The sequence below is a fragment of the Schistocerca americana genome, chromosome 7 (assembly GCF_021461395.2).
Source record: "Schistocerca americana isolate TAMUIC-IGC-003095 chromosome 7, iqSchAmer2.1, whole genome shotgun sequence".
Classification (NCBI taxonomy): Eukaryota; Metazoa; Arthropoda; class Insecta; order Orthoptera; family Acrididae; genus Schistocerca; species Schistocerca americana.
In genome coordinates this window covers 547,602,673-547,625,818 of record NC_060125.1, presented here as the reverse complement: position 1 = coordinate 547,625,818, position 23,146 = coordinate 547,602,673, and the positions used below count along the sequence as shown (strand labels likewise).

General features: G+C 38.2%; 1 protein-coding gene across 1 annotated transcript in view; it reads right to left on the bottom strand.

Moving 5' to 3' along the window:
* Positions 1 to 23,146, bottom strand: part of LOC124622509 (histone-lysine N-methyltransferase ash1) — a 329,323-nt gene that overhangs the window by 29,522 nt on the left and 276,655 nt on the right. The window contains exons 13-20 of the mRNA XM_047148230.1: positions 19,376 to 19,562; positions 15,864 to 16,024; positions 12,238 to 12,540; positions 11,883 to 12,126; positions 11,467 to 11,802; positions 6,853 to 7,113; positions 6,610 to 6,757; positions 3,665 to 4,004 (exon numbers count right to left, since the gene is read on the bottom strand). Coding sequence (XP_047004186.1) covers positions 3,665 to 4,004; positions 6,610 to 6,757; positions 6,853 to 7,113; positions 11,467 to 11,802; positions 11,883 to 12,126; positions 12,238 to 12,540; positions 15,864 to 16,024; positions 19,376 to 19,562 — 1,980 coding nt within the window. The remainder of the gene's footprint in view (positions 1 to 3,664; positions 4,005 to 6,609; positions 6,758 to 6,852; positions 7,114 to 11,466; positions 11,803 to 11,882; positions 12,127 to 12,237; positions 12,541 to 15,863; positions 16,025 to 19,375; positions 19,563 to 23,146) is intronic.

The following is a 23,146-nucleotide window of genomic DNA, read 5'->3' as shown; positions in this document are numbered from 1 at the left end:
AAAAGCTGTGCAATGATTGCAGCAGAGCTGGTATATGACATGGCTGCTTTCACATGTGGCCCAGCTTCTGATGAGGGCTGATATGGGTTTGCAGAAAGTTCGAGTTTAAGTGTCAACATGGCATAGCATTGACGAGACCACACACATAGTTCAAGAAAGGTGTGTGGAACATGATTGCTACAATTGCCTTTTGCAACCCAGTAAGCCAGGCATTGCCGAATATTGTATGTTAGTAGAACATTCTATATATTATTCTGCCATGAAAATCATTGCCACAGTGAGACCTTTCTGGATTCTATTATTAAGCAACCTGTGAAAATACATCTGCTGGAAGACCTTACTAATTGCAACAGCAGTTTTCTGCTTGGTAAGGCTTGGGACCTGGTGATTTCTTGACATCTTCAGAAAGACAAAATTTTACACCTAATGACACATCCGAGCACAATTAACTTTATTATTTTGACAACTGAATTTTAATTCTCGAGGCCTACAGTTTCAAAAAACACTCTACACATAGGTACTTTCTAACATCATTACACAAACCACCATCACTCCAATATTGAGCGACCCATCATCACCACTGTGCACATGCCTGCATGCAGTAGATGGAGTAAAATTTGACAGAGTGCACTAACTCAACAGAGGGCAGTAGTGTAGTGGAAACCTTTGCACATGTGCCATCATGCCAAATTTTTGGTATAAAGTCAGCAAAGTGCACCAGCAATCTCCTCTGTAAACTCATCAGGAGATGACTGAATGGTTGTCAGCTGAAATATTGCGGCAGGATGTAAATGTCATCCGTCTCCTAGTACAAAACCTCACGGAATAATCATGCATATGCTTAGAGGATACACCCAGAAAGAGTTTCTATTCACAAAACATGCAACACATAGGTACTTTCTAACAACTTTGTACAAACCGCTATCACTCCAGTACTGAGTGACACTCTTGACATAACGTGTTTACACATGTGTTGTGCAGGAAAATACCAAATGTGAATTGTGGATGGTTCTGAAGGTTTTGCTAATATGAAAAACCTTTATGTAAAACTAGTAAGCAATTTATGAATGTGAGAAGCAGCAAATACATTCACAACTTCAGAGGAGATATTTTGAAAACACCCTTACCGTATAACATTAACGAAACAAAAATAATGGAAGAGAGGTGTTCAGCAGTTGATATGCACTTAAAAGAAACTTCACACAACATCCTTCTTCAGATCCATCTGGTACAAAATACACAGCCAAGACAATGTAACTGTCTGTGTGTGTGTGTGTGTGTGTGTGTGTGTGTGCACGTTTTCTAGAAAGTCCTTAAGAAAGACACTGTCTCAAAGCTCCAGAACATTTTCATTCTTGTTATGCATCTCAACTGTGCAGCGAGTTGTTGCCTAAACTCCTTCCATCACATGTATTCCATCCAGGGCTTTCCATTACCATTTTTTATAAGCTAAAACAACATGTACTTAACGCTCCTATGGTTGCATTCACAGTTGCACTGACAACAGTTGACAGAGGTCGCCTAACAGTTCAGTCAAAGTGCATCCAATGTCTTCTGTCAGAATCAAGAAGCGTAGCAATCTATTCAAACCTATATCTGACTCAAAAAGAACGTGGCAAGTAGTGTGCACCCTTTTCTCAGTGACTGACATAGCCAGACTTACTCGAGATGGTTCATGGTGACATTGAAAATCAAGATTACAGATATTCTGCATGACTTCAAATGACCGTCATTCAGCATATGCATAAAAGATAAATAAAAATTTTAGAATAAGCTACTCCGAAGACCTAATGCACTGAAATGTGGAAACACATATACCACATCTGCAAACAACTTCATGTAACAGAATCACCACCCTGCTGGCATAAAAATGCCAGTAAGCAGTAATAATAATTTATACACAGCCAACAATCATGAACTAAAACAAAAAAAAAGGTCACCATGGAAACTTAAGCATCAAAATGGACATACGCCACTTTTCTCTCTTGAACATATTCGTTTTTGAGGTTATAATCTGGTCCTAAAATTTCCAAGACAGATTTTGCTTATTTTGCAGGCCACATACACCCTTAAGTATAAGCATGAGGCTGAAATGGACAGCCTATCACAGAACAAACATAATGTAATATACGGTAAAGTTCAAGAAATTATTATTAAATTTTTAAGTTATCAACACTTGTGGTCCCAATAAAAGAGTGGTTTCAGACTATAGATTCCAGGATATATCCCTGTCATTATTTCTTTCAGACTCGGGAAGCCAAAAACTCCTCCTTTCTTGTACTAAACTCAAAAACTTCTCACAATCCACGTTTTGCATATGGGAATGTTCGCCGATCTGATTGAAGAAAAATAGTGATTGTAATTCCGCTGACCATTGTCCAAAGTCTGTATATTCCAGTGTCGAGATCAGTTGCCCTGTGACCTTGAATGTACTGGCGTCCTGCTTTGAAAAGATCGGCTACCTTGAGCTGTCAGTCATCATCAGAATACACTGATGTCAGTGTTGCTGTGACTGCAGCCTACCAAATATGAGGAGAGTAAATTCTCTATTACTATCACCTCTAAATTGTATTAACATATTTACTACAGATAAAACTTGCAAGGAGACAAAAATTCCTAGGACAAACTGGTGGGTTGACTTCTGAATTCCTACCTTTACCAACCTGACAAAAAAATGGTTCAAATGGCTCTGAGCACTATGGGACTCAACAACTGAGGTCATAAGTCCCCTAGAACTTAGAACTACTTAAGCCTAACTAACCTAAGGACATCACACACACCCATGCCCGAGGCAGGATTTGAACCTGCGACCGTAGCAGTCGTGCGGTTCACAACTGATGCGCCTAGAACCGCTCGGCCACCGTGGCCGGCCCAACCTGACACTTAAACAAATCCACCATTCAGACACACTTAAACAAATCCCCATGAGCCACACACAATAACAAACTCTTTCAGTGACCTATTTTGCATTACAAATTTTAATTTATTTACTCTGATTATATTAAAAAATTACTCTTATTACGTTACGAATATAAAGAATCACTACTAAGCCTACACACACAATTTGCCACATATTGTTTAGAACTGGAAAAGAAAAGCTATTTCCATCTGTTCAGGTACATAAATGATGCTTGCAACTTCCAGTCACTTGAACGGGTTTTATCTCTCAATAGCATTGTACAGCTGACGATTTGTTTGATCCTGAAATTACTTGGGCCACCAATAGTGGCAAAAACAAACTGTGGATATGGTGAACAGTATTGTTGGAGTTTTACTAAAGTAAATAATTGGAAACACAAATTTTCATATTTTTGCAAGCATGTTGGCTTCCTGCACCTACTATTCAGATGTTAAACAAACATTATTGGATTTTGTGGTAGTCAAAGTTTTTGTTTGAGAATACAATAGCATATCAAACTCAAAGTATTTTGCATCACTGCTTAACAATCAGAAGAAGTCAATACCAAAATGTGAAGTTTGTTGAAGCAATAAAAAATACAACTAAATACTGAAAAGTGTAAACATACTGACTTATGTTATTACTACTTACAAAATAAGTAAATAAGCCTTTCCATGAAATACTTTAATAATAGGAAGATAGTAACACACATTTTGCAAGTAGATTAAAATTTTTGTCGCTATGTTAAATGTCTGACAAACTTACAGTGTACGTCCTCTGTGGTTTCAGACGAGTATCAAATGTTTCAAATGCATAAGTTTTAGTGCAAATTGAATGCCTGGGTTTTGCAATTTTTGTAAAAAGATGGGCACTCTTGTCAACCCGGTATTCACAAATATATACATGCTCCTCAGGTGCACCCACAGGTCTTCCTTTGCAGTATGTATTTAAATCAAGCACCCAGCAGTGTCCCATTATGAGATCCAAGGGCACAACCTCATACAAAGGTACTCTCATAACCTCGTTGGGAAAAAATTTCCGAGAAGGTTCATGATAAGTTTCATGTGGGCGAAGGTAATGATGCCCAAATGCAAATTTTTCATTCCTGTAAAGTAATAAAAAAATGTCTTTAACTACACACAATGAAATATTATTGTTTTCTACTATATAAAAAAAAGAAATATGATAAGGAAGACAAAGCTGTTTGGTTAAATAAATGTGTGTTACATGGTTCAGATACCTGCAGATAAACCCACAAACAAAAAAGTTGGGTCTCTTGGAGGAGAGAGGAAAGTGAAATTACACATAATACTTTGGGAGGTGATGTGGTTTTGTGTCATTAATTACAAAATCAAGCTAAATGAACAATAAAATTGAAAGCACAAGCACACTGTTGGTCCCTTGTAATTAAAATGTTGCTGCTTTTAGGGTAAAATGCAAACACTAATTTTCTGGGATATGTCAGCCCACAATTGCTGTATTTGATTATTGATATTCTGAATATCTGTACTGGGACTGAGGTTATAATCAAGCTGGTCTCACAGAAGTTTTATGAGAAGTAAATCGAGAGGACAGTTTCATTCATAGACCCTTGCTTCGCAGCTGAGTCAAGGTAGAAACTTGCATCTGCTATTGATTGTTACAATTTACAGTTCTTGTAGCACTAACAATATAGGCAAACTGAATGACAAGACTACAGTATTCTCTTGGCTCCATACAGCTGAATCATCAGACACCATACAACTTCACATCAACACTGTAACAAACCTCGAAAATCAACAGTGCTCTACAACAATGGCAGCTATCTGGCATTGTTGAAGCACATGTTTCATGTTCTAAGTGTCCTATGAAAACATATTTTTGTCAGTGTTAATTTGTCTCTTGGGCTAGTCTAGAGTGGGTCCAACACCAGTGATGTTAGTTCATCAGTTGCACATAGCAAATGGTATGATAGTTTCACATAGCGGATTTTGCATCTATATTTACATGAGAATGCGAAAATATTCCTCAAAGTAAATCTGCAAGTGATCTCACTTGCCAAAGCCTCATCTGTAAATTTAAGAAGACCCCTACATTAATTTATTACACAACATAAAAACATTGACCTCAGCAGCAATAATTTTATCTACGAATATAAGATGACATATTTTTCAATTGGCGAATTTGGAGGAAAAAAAAGCCTCGTCCTACTATTTAGCAAATAAAGCAACAAAAAAATACAAAGTTAGCTGTTTTTAGTAAAATAATTCATAATTGGCAATTTTTGTGACATTGTGAACATTTGTAATTTTACCGTGTGAAAGCGTTAAAAATCTGAGGATGACAGTTTACTAATGTTCACAACTGATAGTCATTGAGTGTCAAAATTGCATTTCGACATCTAATCACCTCAAATCTGACGTTTTGAATGATAGTTCACCTCCCGTGCAACGAAATTTGTTGTGGCGATGAAAACAGACTGAAGTGGCAATAAAATAACACAAAAATTGGCCAAGGTACTGAATTTGGCCAAAAATTAACACTGAAATTGAGAATTAAATAACATAGTAATTGAGAAAAAGATAACACCAAATTTGGCAAAAAAGAAAGAAAAAGCACTGAATTTGGAAAAAAAGAAAGAAAAAGCACTGAATTTGGCAAAAACACGGCACCGAATTTGATAAAAATACGTCAAATTTGGCAAAATTACAGCACAAAATTTGGTAAAAATGCAGTGCCAAAACTGGCAAAACGCAGTGCCAAATCTGGCAAAACACACTGCCGAATACGGAAAAAACACAGTATGGAATTTGACAAAACCAAAGCACTGAATTTGGCAAAACATAGCACAGGATTTGGCACGAGGAAAAAATCTGAAATGGCAAAAAATTTGGAAAAAATGCACTGAATTTTGAGGTGGAGGGAAGGGGGAGAAAGAACAAGGACATTGGGAAGAAAATGACACTTAATGTGGCAAAAACTAACACTGAAATTGGAAAAACCAATATCAAATCTTGTAAAAATAGACTCTGGCAAAAAATAACACCAGATTTGGCAAAAAGTAAAAGCAAATTTGAAAATAATAACACTCAACATGAAAAAATTGGCACCAAATTGGCCCAAGAAATAAGAAGGTTTTTTCCTGTTACTACCAGCTACACATTAAATTTCTGGTACTGCCAATGCCACACGACTCTTGTCAAGATAGACATTACAATATAATATTTTCATAGCATTCCTTAAGTAACGTGCAAAGAATGGAAGAATATAATTATTGCCTAACACTAAAAACTAAATGAAAATATTACCTTGCACACCTTTCCACTTAATGCATAATTGTTGTTCCAAATTATACTTGTCTTTAATAACAGTGACACACACACACACACACACACACACACACACACACACATACATAAAATAATGGTGAGCTGCTTCATGATACTGTGTCAATCAATACCAATACAAATCAAGAATGCTGATAGCAGCAGTAGTACTTGGCACAAAATATAACACTATAATGAGAAACTGTCACAGATGGTGAATAAAAGTGAACTATTTCAGTTTACAAAATAACAAGACTGTTCTATAAGATTCGAAACGGAAATCAATAATAACTGATTGTAATGTCATACATAACTGAATTGAACCTTAGCATTACTTTCATGGTTAATTTTACATTAAGTACAAGATGAAAACATTACAGAATAATAAGAAAAAAAATGACATACTTTTCATCTTTCCACAATCTTTCTATTCTGAATATATCCAAGTCTGAATACTTCACATCTTTAACAGTTTTGTATGTGTGTTTAGTTGGCGGTGATGTCTTTGGAGCATTTTCCTCTATCATATCCCGGAGCACATAAACGGTGTCACCTAATAACAAAAGTTAATGTTTCACAAGTATATTAAAATACTAATCTGCTCTACAAAATTTGTTTTAATAGCTACTTTATGCCTTATTTGTGTACCTTGGCGAAGCTGTAACGTTCCCCTTAGAAGTGTGATATAGTAGGTGAGCCCTGGTGTAGCATAAGGAGGCTGTGGCGACATCAGAATTTCAAGTTCAACAGGTCTAGGGTTGCACTGTTCACAGAGATAGTGTTCCACACCTTCATCTGCTCTCACACAATCACAATGCTGCCAAACAAGACACCGTTCACACTGGATCATCATGCCTTCATCTTTGTACAAACCACAGATGCATCGTATGACATCCTCCTCCTCACCACCTGAGAGTACACAAATGCTAATTAATATAATATGACCAATACTCCATTCCCACGTATGAGTATTAGCCAAGCAAACAAAATCTTCAGATAAACTATAACTATGTATAAACTCTCACAACATCGCAATTATTCTTATTCCTTCAACACTCTTGTGTTAATTTTGTAACAGACTCTGGCTTTCAGTATTTGGGGAAGAGGCGGGTGGAGAGAGGTTGCAGGAGTGGAGGAATCAAATGTGCTGCTTCAAACTTAACAGGAGTTGTCTTTCTAGAAGGTAATCCAGTGCCAAAAAAATGCAAAAGTGGTGGTCAGATAAGTTACAAAATCTCAGCACATAAGACTATCAACCTGCTGCTGAAAGGCAGCCTCTCTCTCTTGTGGAATCCTACTCTGAGGATGGGGCGAGCTCCTGTGCACTGCAGTGCTATATTTAAGTATTTGCGCATAAATTTGGATGTTAAGGTAACTGGGACTGCAGACAGCAGTGCTAGATCACCTGTGGCCACATTTCAGGGCTGGTGTGGATTTCCAGGAACTCCAGTTCCAGAGATTTAGCAAGTTTTCCACAGCAATTGGTACTTATTCCCATACACAAAAGTAATATTAGCATAGGCCACAGATGTAGAATTCCACAACAGGGGCTGAAGAATATAACTTTGTTAACCCTGAGGTATTCAAGTGGTTAAGATCAAGAACTGTAAGTATGCCATCTGCTGGGATGGTTGTGTAGATATCAACAAATGTAGTACAAGGTTTAAGGGTTTCGGGTGGTTTTCCTTTTCTATTTAATTCCACCACTCACTGTAAATCCTTAAACTACATAACAAATCAGGAAGCAAATGTTTCATCACAATTGCATGTAACTTTCTGTAGCTATGTGGACATATGACGTGCATTGGATTCTCGGTGGCATGTGTTAAGATTGCAAGCAATATGATGATGATGATAATGATGACAATAATAATATGCCACATTAACATAGGAAGATATGGGAGAGAGAGAGAAGTTCAGAATAAAAGTAAAAGTTTTAAGGGCTTCCACAAGAAAATAAAGAAAGACAGGCATGATATAGACAGAAGAAAGAAGAGAAAAACATAGGGAAAAAAATGAAAAACTACTGGAGAGAGAGAAAGAAAGGAGAAAAAGAAAGAAGATATAAGTCATTCCATGTGGTACTCAGCAGGAAAAAAAGATAAATTGTAAATAAAGGCCTAATGTTAAAAAGATAAGAAATTTTCAATCGCGACACACACCACACGGTCAGCACATGACAATTACAGTATAAAAGCTCTCTGAATGGCATACGCTTTCATGAAACAACTTGAAATCTAACTTATGACACCTACAGATTCACTATATCATCATTTATTACAATTAAAGAGAAAATACAGCTCAGAAAATGCAGTTAACACGTTAAGGAGAGTGAATTTAATGTCCATAACACACAGGTACATTCTTGATATAAACTGAAATTTTTAAGTTATTACTGATTTATAAGCATCAATTAATGCAATCAAATAAGAACTGATATGCCAAAGAAAAAACACATAAATGTCAGTCGTTACATCACAGCATAAAATTTTTCAAAGACAAACCTTTTCCCATGCAACAATAACAACTTCAAACATTTACATGAGATTTAAAGGAATAACTAAAAATTATGGTTCAACAGTGGATTACTAAGTAGACTCACAAATATTGAGTGCATTGAGAAATTTCCAAAATTTTTCACAAATTAATTTTATGGCGGCCACAAGTGAGCCCACAAGATTTTAAATTAGCCCTCAAAGAAATTCCACAAAACAGGTCAATAAAATTACAGATTTTTTTAACCCTTTATTGGGCAATGTTGCTCTCAATCTCAAGCAACATCAAAATTGCACACTGCTTTCTGTGACGTTTTTCAAGTTTCATCCTCGGGTGGGCAACAATGATTACAAGCAATGTTTTAACTCCCTGATACAGTGATATTCTGTTCTCTCTGGTGTGAAGTTTCTGAATGATGTGCCTCTTAGACAGATGACATGCTATGTCATGTGAGCATCGAATACTGAAGTAGTATTGCTTTCAATTTTGTGACACTGTTTTATCTGGTACAGCGGAAACTGTATACAAACAGAAAGAGGGACATTTCTAAAAATGTACTGTGAAAATGATGTTGCCTGAAGGCAGCATTGCTCCAATATCAAACTTTATAACACATGTGTAATGTTTTCAGTACCATCATGATTATACATTTACAGGATATTGGAGATGGAAACAAACACATTTTACAGAAGAAATAAAAGAATCAGCATTATTTCACCACCAGAAGATCCTTGCCACTCTCACTGTTGCCTACAATAGTGACAAACATTCAGAATATGAATCAGAGAAGGCTTGCAACAGTAGATTATTGGATATTCCAGAATCTGAAGTAGAGCCTGATGAGGAATCCATAGTTTCCTCAGGCACTAACAACTGAATCATTGCGACTGAGTAAAGTGACAGTGGTTAGCACACAAGACTCACATTCAGGAGGATAACGGTTCAAATCTGTCTCTGGCCATCCACATTTAGATTTTCCATGACTTCCCTAAATTGCTCCACGTCAATTCCAGGAAAGCTCAAACGAATCGGCATAGCCGATTTCCTTCCTCATCCTTGCAACATTCCGAGCTTATGCTCTATCTCAAATGTCTTAATGCTGATAGGACATTTAACTCAAATCTTCCTTCCTTCCGAGTCTGACTTCAAGATACTGGTAAAAAAAAGAAAAAAAAAGGGGGGGGGGGGCACATAACAACACGAACACCAAATGCAATAAGAAGAACGGCACTGCATTCAGCAGAATAAAAGAAGACATCCAGTTCCATGTGATGGCTGATGTACCTATTGTGTGTGACAGTCATTTGGCAGGTCCACCATTGCAATATTTAAGACAATGTTTTAGAAATTATCTTGTGGATACTATTTCTAGGGAAACTAATGCATATTCGGTGTAACAAATGATTGTATCTGTCAACACAAATAAAAGTGAGGTGGAGAAGTGGACTGGTATGCTCATTTATATGGGTATTGTAAGTATGCCTTCTTGGACAGATTACTGGTCAGTCAACAAATTGTGACACAATTTCAGGCATTATGAGCTTGAAATTACTCAGGAAATTTTGTAGGTAAATATGTTTTGCGAACAATGAGCTAGCAACACACAGTAACAACACACTAACTGGGATCAAACCACTTCGCAATTCTGCATTAGAAAACTGCCGTCAACAACAACAGCAACAACAACAACAACGACAAGTCTACTGATGAGATGATGGTGACTTACGATGGTACAAAGGCTGGCAATCTGCATAGTATATTCAAAATAACCATCACAAATGGGGTTTCAAAATATTTGTACGTGAAGATGTGTCATTCGTTATGTATGATATTATTCCTTGTACAGACAAAGGAACGCTATCACACATTAAAGAAGCAGAAAAGTCTTTTGGAATTGATGGGTACAACGCACATTCAGTCCTAAGAAGAAGAAATACGGACTCTTGTGCCAGTAAATTATATACAATATGACAGTCTTGGTCACTGAGGGGAGTATGGACCAAAGAGAAGATTTCAGCTTTCCGTCGGGAGTATGTGGAATGGTTCTGTGCTTTGTTAAAGAGAGGAATTGTTTAGAAACATTCATATAAAATAAAGCACATGCAACCAATTTTTCATCCACAGGAAAAAGACTGTGGTTTTAAATTGTAGCATGCACATGCCTTTTATGAGCAATGTCACTTACAAGTAACATGCCGTTATTTGAAAAAAATAAATTTTACAGAACTCCAAATGCATGTAAAATTCTTTACATGACCATATACGTTTAATTTAAGTAATCTTAACGTATTTTCTTCATAATATTCCTGTATGTGACCAATAATGGGCTAAAACTGAGATATACTCCAAAACTGAACTGACAGCTCAAACTTCTTAAGAACAATAGGCTTGTTATGTAAGGGAGATTTATGAGATCAAACGATGGAAAATCCAGAATGGAATGGAATGTGCCTATCGCGACTCAGCATCTCCACTAATGGAGATTTATGAGAAATGTATATTGGTCACTCCAGTTGACCTCCATCGTATGGTAATTGGCTTCACCATTAAAAACAACATAACTACTGCGAATATTCCTTCCGTAGAATGCAAAATAAAAAAGCACATTTTACTGTGGTACTTTATGTTTAGAGGGAGTTACTGCTTTGGACTATCCTTTAAAAAATAAAACAGAATACACTTTTGTTAATACTAACATTTACAAAAATTCTTAACATCAACATTTTTTATCCCTTGACATCAAAGCTGCTTTGAGAGTTTACAAACCTGGATCATGTTCTGGTATAAATGATGATGGTGGACTTTCCCCCAATATTTCTTCAAGCTGTGCCATGAAATCCATTTTGGCCACATTGTATACTTTACGTAACCTTGTTGCTGTGATTCCCAACTCCGATGTACGGCCAAAGAATCTAACATTATTTGTAAAAAGTCGACTCATGTCCTGATCAAACGATTCTACAGTTTTATAATAGCCTGTTACAATATTCTGACCCAATGTTGTCAGATCAATTGGATCAGTAACACGCTGGTAATACTGAGGGAGTTTCTTTTTTGAAGGCAATGTCAGGAAAGGTGCTGCTAACATCTCTCCATGTTCATCTGCAACAAAAGCAAAGCATATTGAATTGGAATGTAATCTCATTAAAAGTTTGCACATCAGAGTTAAGCTATAAGTTTACCTTTTGCAGATGTAACAACATTGTACAAGTCCCTGAAAACATAGGCCAATCTTGCAGTCCTTGTGAGTTCAGGATTATCTTCTGCTTGTGCTAATCGTCGTGTTCTGATGTTTCTAGGAGTGGATAATGCATTCAGTTGGGTAAGAAACACATCTGACTGCTTGACCTGAGGTCTTGCATAGTTTCCTGCAAGTGGCTCTTCACGACGGGTTGCCTGCTTGAGACGTTCTCGTAGCCTCTTTACCTAAAGTGACATGATAGATATTATAAAGGCCTAAAATAGCTCCTGTAGCCTACATTACCACACTCCTAATTCTTGACTATTATTATAGGCAACAAGATTCATAATAAATACCTTTTCAAGATTTCGTAACAGAAAGCAATGATGCATCTGTGCAAAACATCTCTGTTGGTGCGACATTGGCTTTACTGGAGTCATATTACAGTGTTTTTGACTTGATGAGCCTTCCCCAAGCCTCTTCTTATACTTTAGCTTATTTGTACTGCTGCAGATGCTGGTACTGCTTTTCCGGGAATTTTTCCGTGGACGTCCTACCATTCGCCTTTCTCTCTCTTCGACTCGTGTCACTGATCCATTTACTCTCTGTGACTTGCCTCCTATTACTCCACGACACTGAGAACTTCCACATTTGCAAGTCTGTAAAAAAAGTGAAGTTTTCACATGCATTCTGGAAAAGCTACACTCTACAACTAGAGTTATAAATTATGTTTGGGTACATCACGCTCTGTGATCCACAAATAAAATATGCAGTTTCCAGCTCTCTACAAACAATAAATGGGAATTAAGGACCTTGACAACCAAATTGGAGTAGCTTTAAGGAGAAAACTATGGCTCAAAAGATAAGTGCACTTTAAATTTCGCAAATATCCATTGTCTGTAGTGATAATGAAACTGCACATGAAAATATTCATCATATGGAACCAATATATTCCATGAGGGATGATCATTACTTACACATTGAAAAATTACTAACATATTAATAAAACATTTTGTTACATTTCAATAACTGTGAAATGTTGCACATACAGGTTGTATACACGTACAAGAAAAAAAAAAAATTCCCGGATCTCCCAGTTGAAAATTCACTTTTTCCCACGTGAAAATACACTCCTTCCAAGACGAAAATACACTTTTTTCACGATAAGCGACAGTGTAGTTTCCCTCAGAGCAGTAAAAAACATCAATTCTTAGAATCATACAGGTTTTATTTACACCAGCGGAGAACTTCCCCCCACTTAAGAAAACGAAACTCAGCAAGGAGGGGGTGGGGTGAGAGAACGTGTTTTGAAAAGATCTTTGATGTGCAGCACAATGTACGCTGCATATTTTCGTGTTATGAAAGTATAAATTCGAATTCCACCAAACACAGCATGTTAATTTCCGAAGCATTGAAATATTGATTGCAATGCGCTTTTGTACACCAATCATAGCTCATGTCACGTGATCTCACCAGCCAATGACAGCAGATAATCAGAGAATAGGACATGTGATGTAGTCAGCCAATAGCAACATCACTGTTAAATAACGTGAACACACAAGTACGAAAAGTTAATGGTTTAAATTAATGTCCATAGTGTAGCTACTACAAAAGCTAAGCTTTCATGTATAATACTGGTCTTTCTAGCATGTGTTACACTTTAAGGTACATCACACAAATGTGCCAATAAAATTTTTAACAATGACATTTATGTCTGGTCATCAGGGCTCGAAATTATTCCAAGTGGTTGGTACTCAAAGTGCTAAGTTTTAAATGAGAGTCAAACACTCTGTAATTTAAGAAATTCATTGCACATTCTAATGCATAACATAACTCATATTCCATAAAAGGAAATTTTCTTTGAAAATAACGTTTTTCAAAGAAACATTTGCAATATTTTCCTGAGACTTCTTCAACATGGGTTCGTTTCAGCAGGTGCCAGAGAGCGCCAGAAAACAGGCGGGGATACTCCAAGATAATAGGAATTCTGTAAACTGTTCTAAAATGCATAATTTGGCTTAAAGAACACATTCATACGTCCAGATTTACAATGAAGTAGGCCGCAACCTGATATTAAGCTTTTCAGTGCAGTTTTTGGGATGCAAGTTTTCTTGTAATACCAGTACTATATTGTCTCATGTTTGGTTCTTTATTATGGCATAATGCCATATGTGCCGGAATATGAAAATGTGCAACTTGAAAATTCAGTGAACAATTAAAACTAGCCAACAGTGTGGACTGAAACATTTCGTTTCTTATAAATTGACTGCATCTGTGGAAAAATTAAGAAAAGCCACATTTATTTAGCAAAACCGACAAAAACGACTTCATTGTTGTGCAAGGCGATTAATGCCTGACTGCCAAAAACATGGAAAGAAAATGAAATCAGAAAACTGAAATTAATAACATATCTTAGCCTTCCATAATTATGTGAATCAATTTTAATGCTCTTGATAGCACCCAGCCACAGAAACCCATTTTGTTTTATTTGGTGTGTGAACTGTAAATGAAGAGAAAGCAGCAAAATCACTAAACATAAACACGGGTCACTATCTCCCTCCTCACTACAACCCAGACTGCTCAACGCATACGTGAATCTGGCAACTTAGGCGCGCCAGAAAAATTTTTCTGGGTAGCATGACTACTTCCTGATACTGCTGCAGCAACACTTTAAGTAACCAGAAGCAGAAGGTACTGCTCATACAGAACTCAACTGCGCATGCGCAGGAGCCTGCTGGAAACTGCTCAAAATGAACTTAATGAAACAGTTATTACGTCACGCTCATCGGAAGTAGTTTGCTGTTATGAAGTATTCTATTATCTTTGTCCTAAAGCCTTTGACACATTTTGCTTTAGGCAGGCGCTTGTGTGTACACTGTGTCTTGTTGTAAATGGCGCATTTCCTTTTGCAGGTTTTACTTTGGTTTTAGTCTGTAGTTTTCGTTTTATTGCTGCAATATTATTCTGTAGTAGTGTGATACAGTAAAATTCTTTGTTAGACTATCAGTTCTTACCAGTCAAAATTACAAAAATTTAACTCAAGACTAAAACAATGAACAATTCCCGAAATTCTGAAAAATTCCCGGGTTTTTCCCAGACTTCCCTGTTGTCCCGGAGTGTATATACCCTGACATACCACAAATATTAAATGCAATATTGCCACACTCAGTTGAGCACTAAGAGGACTTAGACAGTGATGCAGCTAGTTCATTTGGGTGAGAGAAACGACATCAGTTTCAGTAATGTGTGTGACATGAAATTACAGTAAACTGTGAAGCAAATTTTCCATCATAGACAAGTACTTTGCAATTTTTATTTGCCGTAGTTGGTCACTGTCAATCACCTACACTTACATGCTACACAGCAAGGGAAAAAATGACCCTCTTGCAGGGGATGGCGTGATTCAGCTGTACAAGAGCAACAGCTATTACAAAACAGTTGGTTGTAACGAATATTACTTTTACATTGAGTGAGAAGTCAATACATATGCTAACTTCTATTATTGGGCTCCAGAAACAAAAGAATATAAAATGATTTACTGTAAGTCACCAAACCACAAGCAAATGATGGGTTTCAATTTCCTTATATTCAATGAGTGTTGTAGAGAAAAAAAGCAACACAGCAGCACTATTTGTGATACATACACTCCCTTTGCCTTGTGGTTCTCTTTCAAAAGATGTACAAATTATGTTTCAAGGTTACTGTAACAACTACAAATACATGAAATAAGTAATGTCACTTGGATATGGATTACTCACAAGTGACATTAGCAAAGGAACAGGCAACATTTCAAAATAGATTTATTTGAAGAATATGCATTAAACAATTTAACTTATGGATCAACATTAGATTGAAACTGAGTGTAACTGTTCTTAATTCTGGACTGAAGTATGCTCCATAGATTATATGCAATGATACTAAATTTTTAGTTAATGGCCTACACATTAAAATGTTGGCCAATTTTATATTGAAAATCTTTTACCTGTCCTTCTGCAGGGTTGAACAGAGAAAAGTTGTAATCATACGAAAGTTCTTCAAGTGGCTCAATGTCCCGTAAAGCAAATAAAGCCATACGGAATAAGCCATTGACACTCCATTTTTGCATTTCACAGTTTGGTTCACAAGAATGATTCACAAAACGCCCTGGAAACAAACATCTACATTATTACCATATTATGCAACACGAAATATTTCCTGCTACAGATATATTTCTACACACACACACACACACACACACACACACACACACACACACTAAAAAAAAAAAAAAATTGCACCTTGAAGGAATTATCCAAATTGGATGGAAATTGGTAGATGTGATGTACATGTACAGACAAACAAATGGTTACATTTTCAGAAAAATACGATGATTTACTCAAGAGAAAGAGCTTCACATACTGAGCAAGTCAGTAATGTGTTGGTCCACCTCTGGTCATTATGCAAGCAGTTATTTGGCTTACCATTAACCAAGTTGTTGTATGTCCTCCTGAGGGATACTGTGCCAAATTCTATCCAATAAGCATGTTAGATCATCTGAATGCTGAGAAGCTTGGAGGCCATAATGCTCCAAACAATCTCAGTTGGGGAGAGATCTGGCAACCTTGCTGACCAAGTTAGGGTTTGGCAAGAACAAAGACAAGCTGTAGAAACTTTCGCCTTGTGAATGTGGGCATTATCTTGCTGCAAGCCGTAAGCCCAGGACGTCTTGCCACGAAGGGCAATAAAATGGCGCATAGAATATCATCAGCGTACCACTGAGCTGTAATGGTGCCACATACGACAATTAAAGGGGTCATGCTACGAAAAGAAATGGCACCCCAGCCCATCATTCCTGATCTTCGCACCTTATGGTAGGGGCAATTCTTGACAAGATTTGGCCTAGAACCTCGTTTAATGGAGTAGAATTGTCTTCAGTGATGAGTCCTCCTTCGAGCAGAGCCCCAATGACGAGCGAAGATATATCTGGAGACACCCTGGATAGCAGTGAAATAACAAGCTGACTGTTGCCTGTCATACTGCCCGACAAACAGGCATGATGGTCTGGGGTGCCATTTCTTTAAATAGCAGGACATTTTGGCCATCATCTACAGCACAGCAAGTCATCCTAGGCTTAGATTTCAGCAAGATAATGCCTGTCCACACATGGCGACAGTTCCTACTACTTGTCTTAGTGCTTCTCAAATTCTGCCTTGGCCAACTAGGTCACCAGATCTCTCCCCAACTGAGAATGTTTGGAGCATTGTGGACAGTGCCCTCTAACCAGTTCAGGATTTTGATGATGCAGCATGGACAGAATTTAGCACAATACTCTCAGGAGGACACCCAACCTACTGACTTGCTCAATTTGTGAATTTCCTCCTCTTAATGAATCATTCAATTTTTCTGAAATTCTAATGATCTGTTAATATGCATGTGTAAGGCACATCTACTGATTTCCATCCCATTCGGATTATTCCTTTGGGTTGCATCGTTTTTTTGTCTTAAGAGTGTACTTCTACACACATCTACAAAGGCATTTTGTGCATTAACAAACAGCTAACAATCAGTATGCTAATCACAAAATTTTTTGGCTAAATGTAATCAGTTATCTGAGATTGACATTACTGAGTAAAATGAGCTCATTCACTTCTTCTTCCCCACCTTCTTTTTTTTACAAATACAGAAAAACGTTAGATCACTGCAGGAGCCTGCAGCTAGCTGATAAGACTGTTTGCACAGAATTTCTAATACATTCTGTGGTACCAAAAGCTCTACAAATTATCAGAGAAATGTTTCTTAAGTTCTTCACACAAGAAATATTTTTTTCACCTAAACACATTTCTTTTATAGTCTAAATGTTAGCCAATTTAACTCAGTTTGTGAATGGCTACACAGAAAGTTGTCATTAATTCTGCACTTTCAAAATATTAAGTATGAAAATTAATATCTTATTCACTCCTGACTTAGTGTCTAAGGCTGTGCCGACCTTTTGTCTTCCTTTGCAACACATACAGCTGAAACTATTTCAGTGACTTCTTGATTGTCTTCAAAAGAAGTCCTTGACCATTGTTTCTTTTAACATATTTGTTAAATAACTGTAAATAAGTGTGTCATTTGGTGAATCAACTGTGTCATTTGACCAAAAAGAAATACCATTCGGTTCGACGACATTGTGGCTGCAGTGAAGAAAATTAGTAAAAAATGATACATCTTCAAAAAGAACTTGTTACTTATAGAGTAAACATTGTTTTCTTTGTTTTATGCCTCTTTTTTTCCCCTGGATTCACATTATTACAAGTTACACAAGTTAAACTATCTCTTGGGACTGTAATAAAGTCTTATTAAGATCAAACACTTTTTGCTCTATTCTAAATCACCTCCAGCAGCCATTGTAATAATATGACTTTTAATACAATTTTGTTTGCCAGGATCATGAACAGTTCTCATTTTTTCACTTACTACTATAAACAGTATTAAATTATCATCATTACTCATGGCCCCCCTCCAAGCACACACATCATTCTTCATGTTGTTCTAGTAGGTTTTAGCATACAACACTTTCACTAACACTAAATCTGTATGTTTTATTAGTTTAAATAATGATTGTGTGGTCATTCATTATTTCTTTCTTTTCAGTTGTTGCCTTTTGGATCTAGAAGTTCTCTTGTAGGGTCAGAAGATGTTTGTTGTTACTGAATCTGGCTATGTTCATGTCTGCTTCTATTATGGTAGGAAAAGAACATCCTTCTAGACAACACAATAATAGTATCATATAAATAATGCAAAATATCCACCCTAAATTACCCACCACTGCACCACAGTAAAGCAACGACCAATGCACACACAAGTTATGGATACCCCCTCACTCCCACACACACACACACACACACACACACACACACACACACACACACACATCCACACTAAAAAACATAAACACACAGGATATAGCACATGCACCTGCTACTACCAAAACAAGAAAAAAAGATAAACAGACCCACAATATCAAAGCAAAGTACAGGAAATAAACATGAATACATTTAGTGTTAGTGGAAGTGCTGTGTGCTAAAATGAACCACACATGTGTAGAAGAACATGTAGAATGATTCCAGAATGAAATTTTCACTCTGCAGCGGAGCGTGCGCTGATATCTGCCAGGAAGTTTCATGTAGAATGATGTGAGAAACAAAAAAACTGGAATAATAATGATAAATTAATACTGTTTACAATAGTAACTGAAATTATGAAAACTGTTCATGATCCTAGCAAGCAAAATTGTACGAAAAGCCGTATTGTTACACTGACCACTGAAGATGCTTTAGAATAAAGCTAAACAAGTTCCGTCTACAAAAGACTTTTATTACAGTCATGAGAGATGACAGGATCAATATAACTTCTAATTGTAATCAGTTCAAAACAAAAATGTTCTTCCATAACAAAAATTAAATGTAAACTAACAGAAATCAGCAGCACCAGAAACTGAGTAAATGAACTACACAAATTTAGTAAACTTACCATCTCCTCCCATTCGATGCCCATCAATCACGAGGCCACCATCCAAATTGAGGCAATAGTGATGAGTGTCATTTATGTAACGTGATGCCATTCTGTCTTTGAATTCTTTCTCACTGACAACTTCACCGACATACTCCAAAATAAATTCTCCTGCCCTGATAGGATATTTGGTTCTAACACCCCATCCCTGGAAGATATTGATAATTTTAACACCACATATACATAAAATTTAAAAGAGAGAGACAGTATAATGAGTAAAGTAAATGGACTAATGTAGATAATGTTAGATGGGTACAGAAAATATCATATGACAGTAAACAGAACAGTAGAGACATTTAACAGAAAACTATACCAGAATAAATATAAGTAAAGCCCATTAAAGCATGTAAATGAAATGGGAGAGATACCAGGGGGAAGAGGGAGGGAATGAAGGAGAGTGAAGGAGGGATAAGTGAGGGTGAGGAGAGTTAGGGGAGAGGTTGAGAAGTTAGGTGGGAGGGTAACGAGTTAAGAGGGGAGATAGAGGAGTTAGGGGGGTGGTACAGGAGCTAGGGGGAGGTAGAGGAGCTAAGGTAGAGGGAGAGGAGTTCGGGAGGGGGAAAGAGGAGTAAGGGAGGAGAGGAGCTTGGGGGAGGGGTGGCAAAGGAGAGAAGTTGGAGTGGGGTAGGAAGGGAGAGGAGTTAGAGGGGTAAAGGGGTAAGGGGGAGAGGAGTTCATGGGTAGGGAGGGAGGGAAGATCTAGGTATAGGGAGCGAGATGAGTTGGGGGGGGGGGATAGGGAGGGAGAGGAGTTAGGGCAGGAGGGAGAGGAGTTAGGGCAGGAGGGAGAGGAGTTAGGGCAGGAGGGAGAGGAGTTAGGGCAGGAGGGAGAGGAGTTAGGGCAGGAGGGAGAGGAGTTAGGGCAGGAGGGAGAGGAGTTAGGGCAGGAGGGAGAGGAGTTAGGGCAGGAGGGAGAGGAGTTAGGGCAGGAGGGAGAGGAGTTAGGGCAGGAGGGAAGAGGGAGTGAAGGCAGGGGAGGAGGGAGTGAAGACAGGGGAGGAGTGAGAGGAGTTAGAGGAAGAGGGAGAGGAGTTAGAGAAAAGAGTTAAGGGTGGAGGGCGGGGGGAAGTAGAGGGCGGGGGACAGGGGGTTAAAGGAGGGAAAGAAATTAAGGAAGGAAGAAGAGGGAGTGAGATGATCAGAGAAGAGGTATGTGACACTCATGAGGTGCTTTAAATACATTCTTTTTGCCCTAACGTATTATGCACTGACGCTAAAAGTCAGCAACATGCTGTAGTGTTTCAAGAATTTCCACTTAAATACTAGAACCACTTGGCCTTTGACCGTCTCGAACACACGATATTTTAAATATAAGTGTGACAGAGCCTATCTAATGCGCGTCACCTGCCTGTGTGTGCAGGTCTGAAGTTTGTAGTAAGACGATGGAAGTTCAATGAAAGAACACGGCAGACTCAAGGAACTTCTGTGTTATTCTGTACTGTTTTATAACTGTGACTTTTGTTAGCACGAACGAACAATTGAGTGGAAAAAGAGTTTTAGTCACTTTTAACTTGAACCTGCTAGAGGCAAGACATGTTTACAATTTTGTGAGAAGAGGAATGGTTATTAAACCAACTCTCTCGCAAATGTTATTTGATTGGTCTCTGGAAGTTATTATTGGAGCATTGCCACTGAGGCAATGAGTAAATGAATCGACTTCATTTACTTCCGGTACAATGGACGTGGAAGAATTATGGGCAAATTTTAAACACATTGTAAATCACGCATTGGGCAAGCATGTGCCAAAAAAGTGGGTTACGGATGGAAAAGACCCACCGTGGTTTAACAGCGCAATTCGGAGAATGCTCAGGAAGCAAAGGCAGTTGCACTTGTGGTACAAGAAAGATCGGGAGAATGAGGACAGGCAAAAGTTAGTAGAGATTCGTGCTGCTGTAAAAAGAGTGATGCGCGAAGCATTCAATCACTACCACCATCTTACCTTAGGAAAAGATCTTGCTGAAAACCTAAGGAAATTCCGGTCATACGTAAAATCGCTAAGCGGGTCGAAGGCTTCCATCCAGTCACTCACTGATCAGTCTGGCCTGGCAACGGGAGACAGCAAAACAAAAGCTGAAATTTTAAATTTAGCATTTGAGAAATCTTTCACGCAGGAGGATCGTACAAACATACCGCCGTTTGAGTCTCGTACAGATTTCCGTAAGGAGGACATAGTGACAGACATCCCTGGAGTTGTGAAGCAGCTGAATGGGTTGAAAATAAATAAATCGCCAGGTCCTGATGGGATTCCAATTCGGTTTTACAGAGGGTACTCTACTGCATCGGCTCCTTACTTAGCTTGCATTTATCGCGAATCTCTTGCCCAACGTAAAGTCCCGAGCGACTGGAAAAAAGCACAGGTGACGCCTGTATATAAGAAGGGTAGAAGGACGGATCCTCAAAATTACAGACCAATATTCTTAACATCGGTTTGTTGCAGGATTCTCGAACATATTCTCAGTTCGAATATAATGAATTTCCTTGAGACAGAGAAATTGCTGTCCATGCATCAGCACGGCTCTAAGCATCGCTCCTGCGAAATGCAACTTGCCTTTTTTTTACATGATATCTTGCAAACCATGGATGAAGGATATCAGACGGATGCCATATTCCTTGACTTCTGGAAAGCGTTTGACTTGGCGCCCCACTGCAGACTCCTAAGGTAAGAGCATATGGGATTGGTTCCCAAGTATGTGAGTGGCTCGAAGACTTCTTAAGTAATAGAACCCAGTATGTTGTCCTCGATGGTGAGTGTTCATCTGACGTGAGGGTATCATCTGGAGTGGACCAGGGAAGTGTGGTAGGTCCGTTGTTGTTTTCTATCTACATAAATGATCTTTTGGATAGGGTGGATGGCAATGTGTGGCTGTTTGCTGATGATGCTGTGGTGTATGGGAAGGTGTCGTTCTTGAGTGACTGTAGGATGATACAAGATGACTTGGACAGGATTTGTGATTGGTGTAAAGAATGGCAGCTAACTCTAAATATAGATAAATGTAAATTAACACAGATGAATAGGAAAAAGAATCCCATAATGTTTGAATACTCCATTAGTAGTGTAGCGCTTGACACAGTCACGTCGATTAAATATTTGGGCGTAACATTGCAGACCGATATGAAGTGGTACAAGCATGCAATGGCAGTTGTGGGGGAGGCGTATAGTCGTCTTCGGTTCATTGGTAGAATTTTGGGAAGATGTGGTTCATCTGTAAAGGAGACCACTTATAAAACACTAATACGACCTATTCTTGAGTACTGCTCGAGCGTTTGGGATCCCTATCAGGTCGGATTGAGGGAGGACATAGAAGCAATTCAGAGGTGGGCTGCTGGATTTGTTACTGGTACGTATGATCATCACGCGAGCGTTACGGAAATGCTACAGGAACTCGGGTGGGTGTCTCTAGAGGAAAGGAGGCGTTCTTTTCATGAATCGCTACTGAGGAAATTTAGAGGACCAGCATTTGAGGCTGACTGCAGTACTGTTTTACTGCCGCCAACTTACATTTCGTGGAAAGACCACAAAGATAAGATAAGAGAGATTAGGGCTTGTACAGAGGCATATAGGCAGTAATTTTTCCCTTGTTCTGTTTGGGAGTGGAACAGGAAGAGAAGATGCTAGTTGTGGTACGAGGTACCCTCCGCCACGCATCGTACGGTGGATTGCGGAGTATGTATGTAGATGTAGATGTAGGCCTTCTACTCAGCTAAGCGGCAGTGTTGCTCATGACGCTGTTC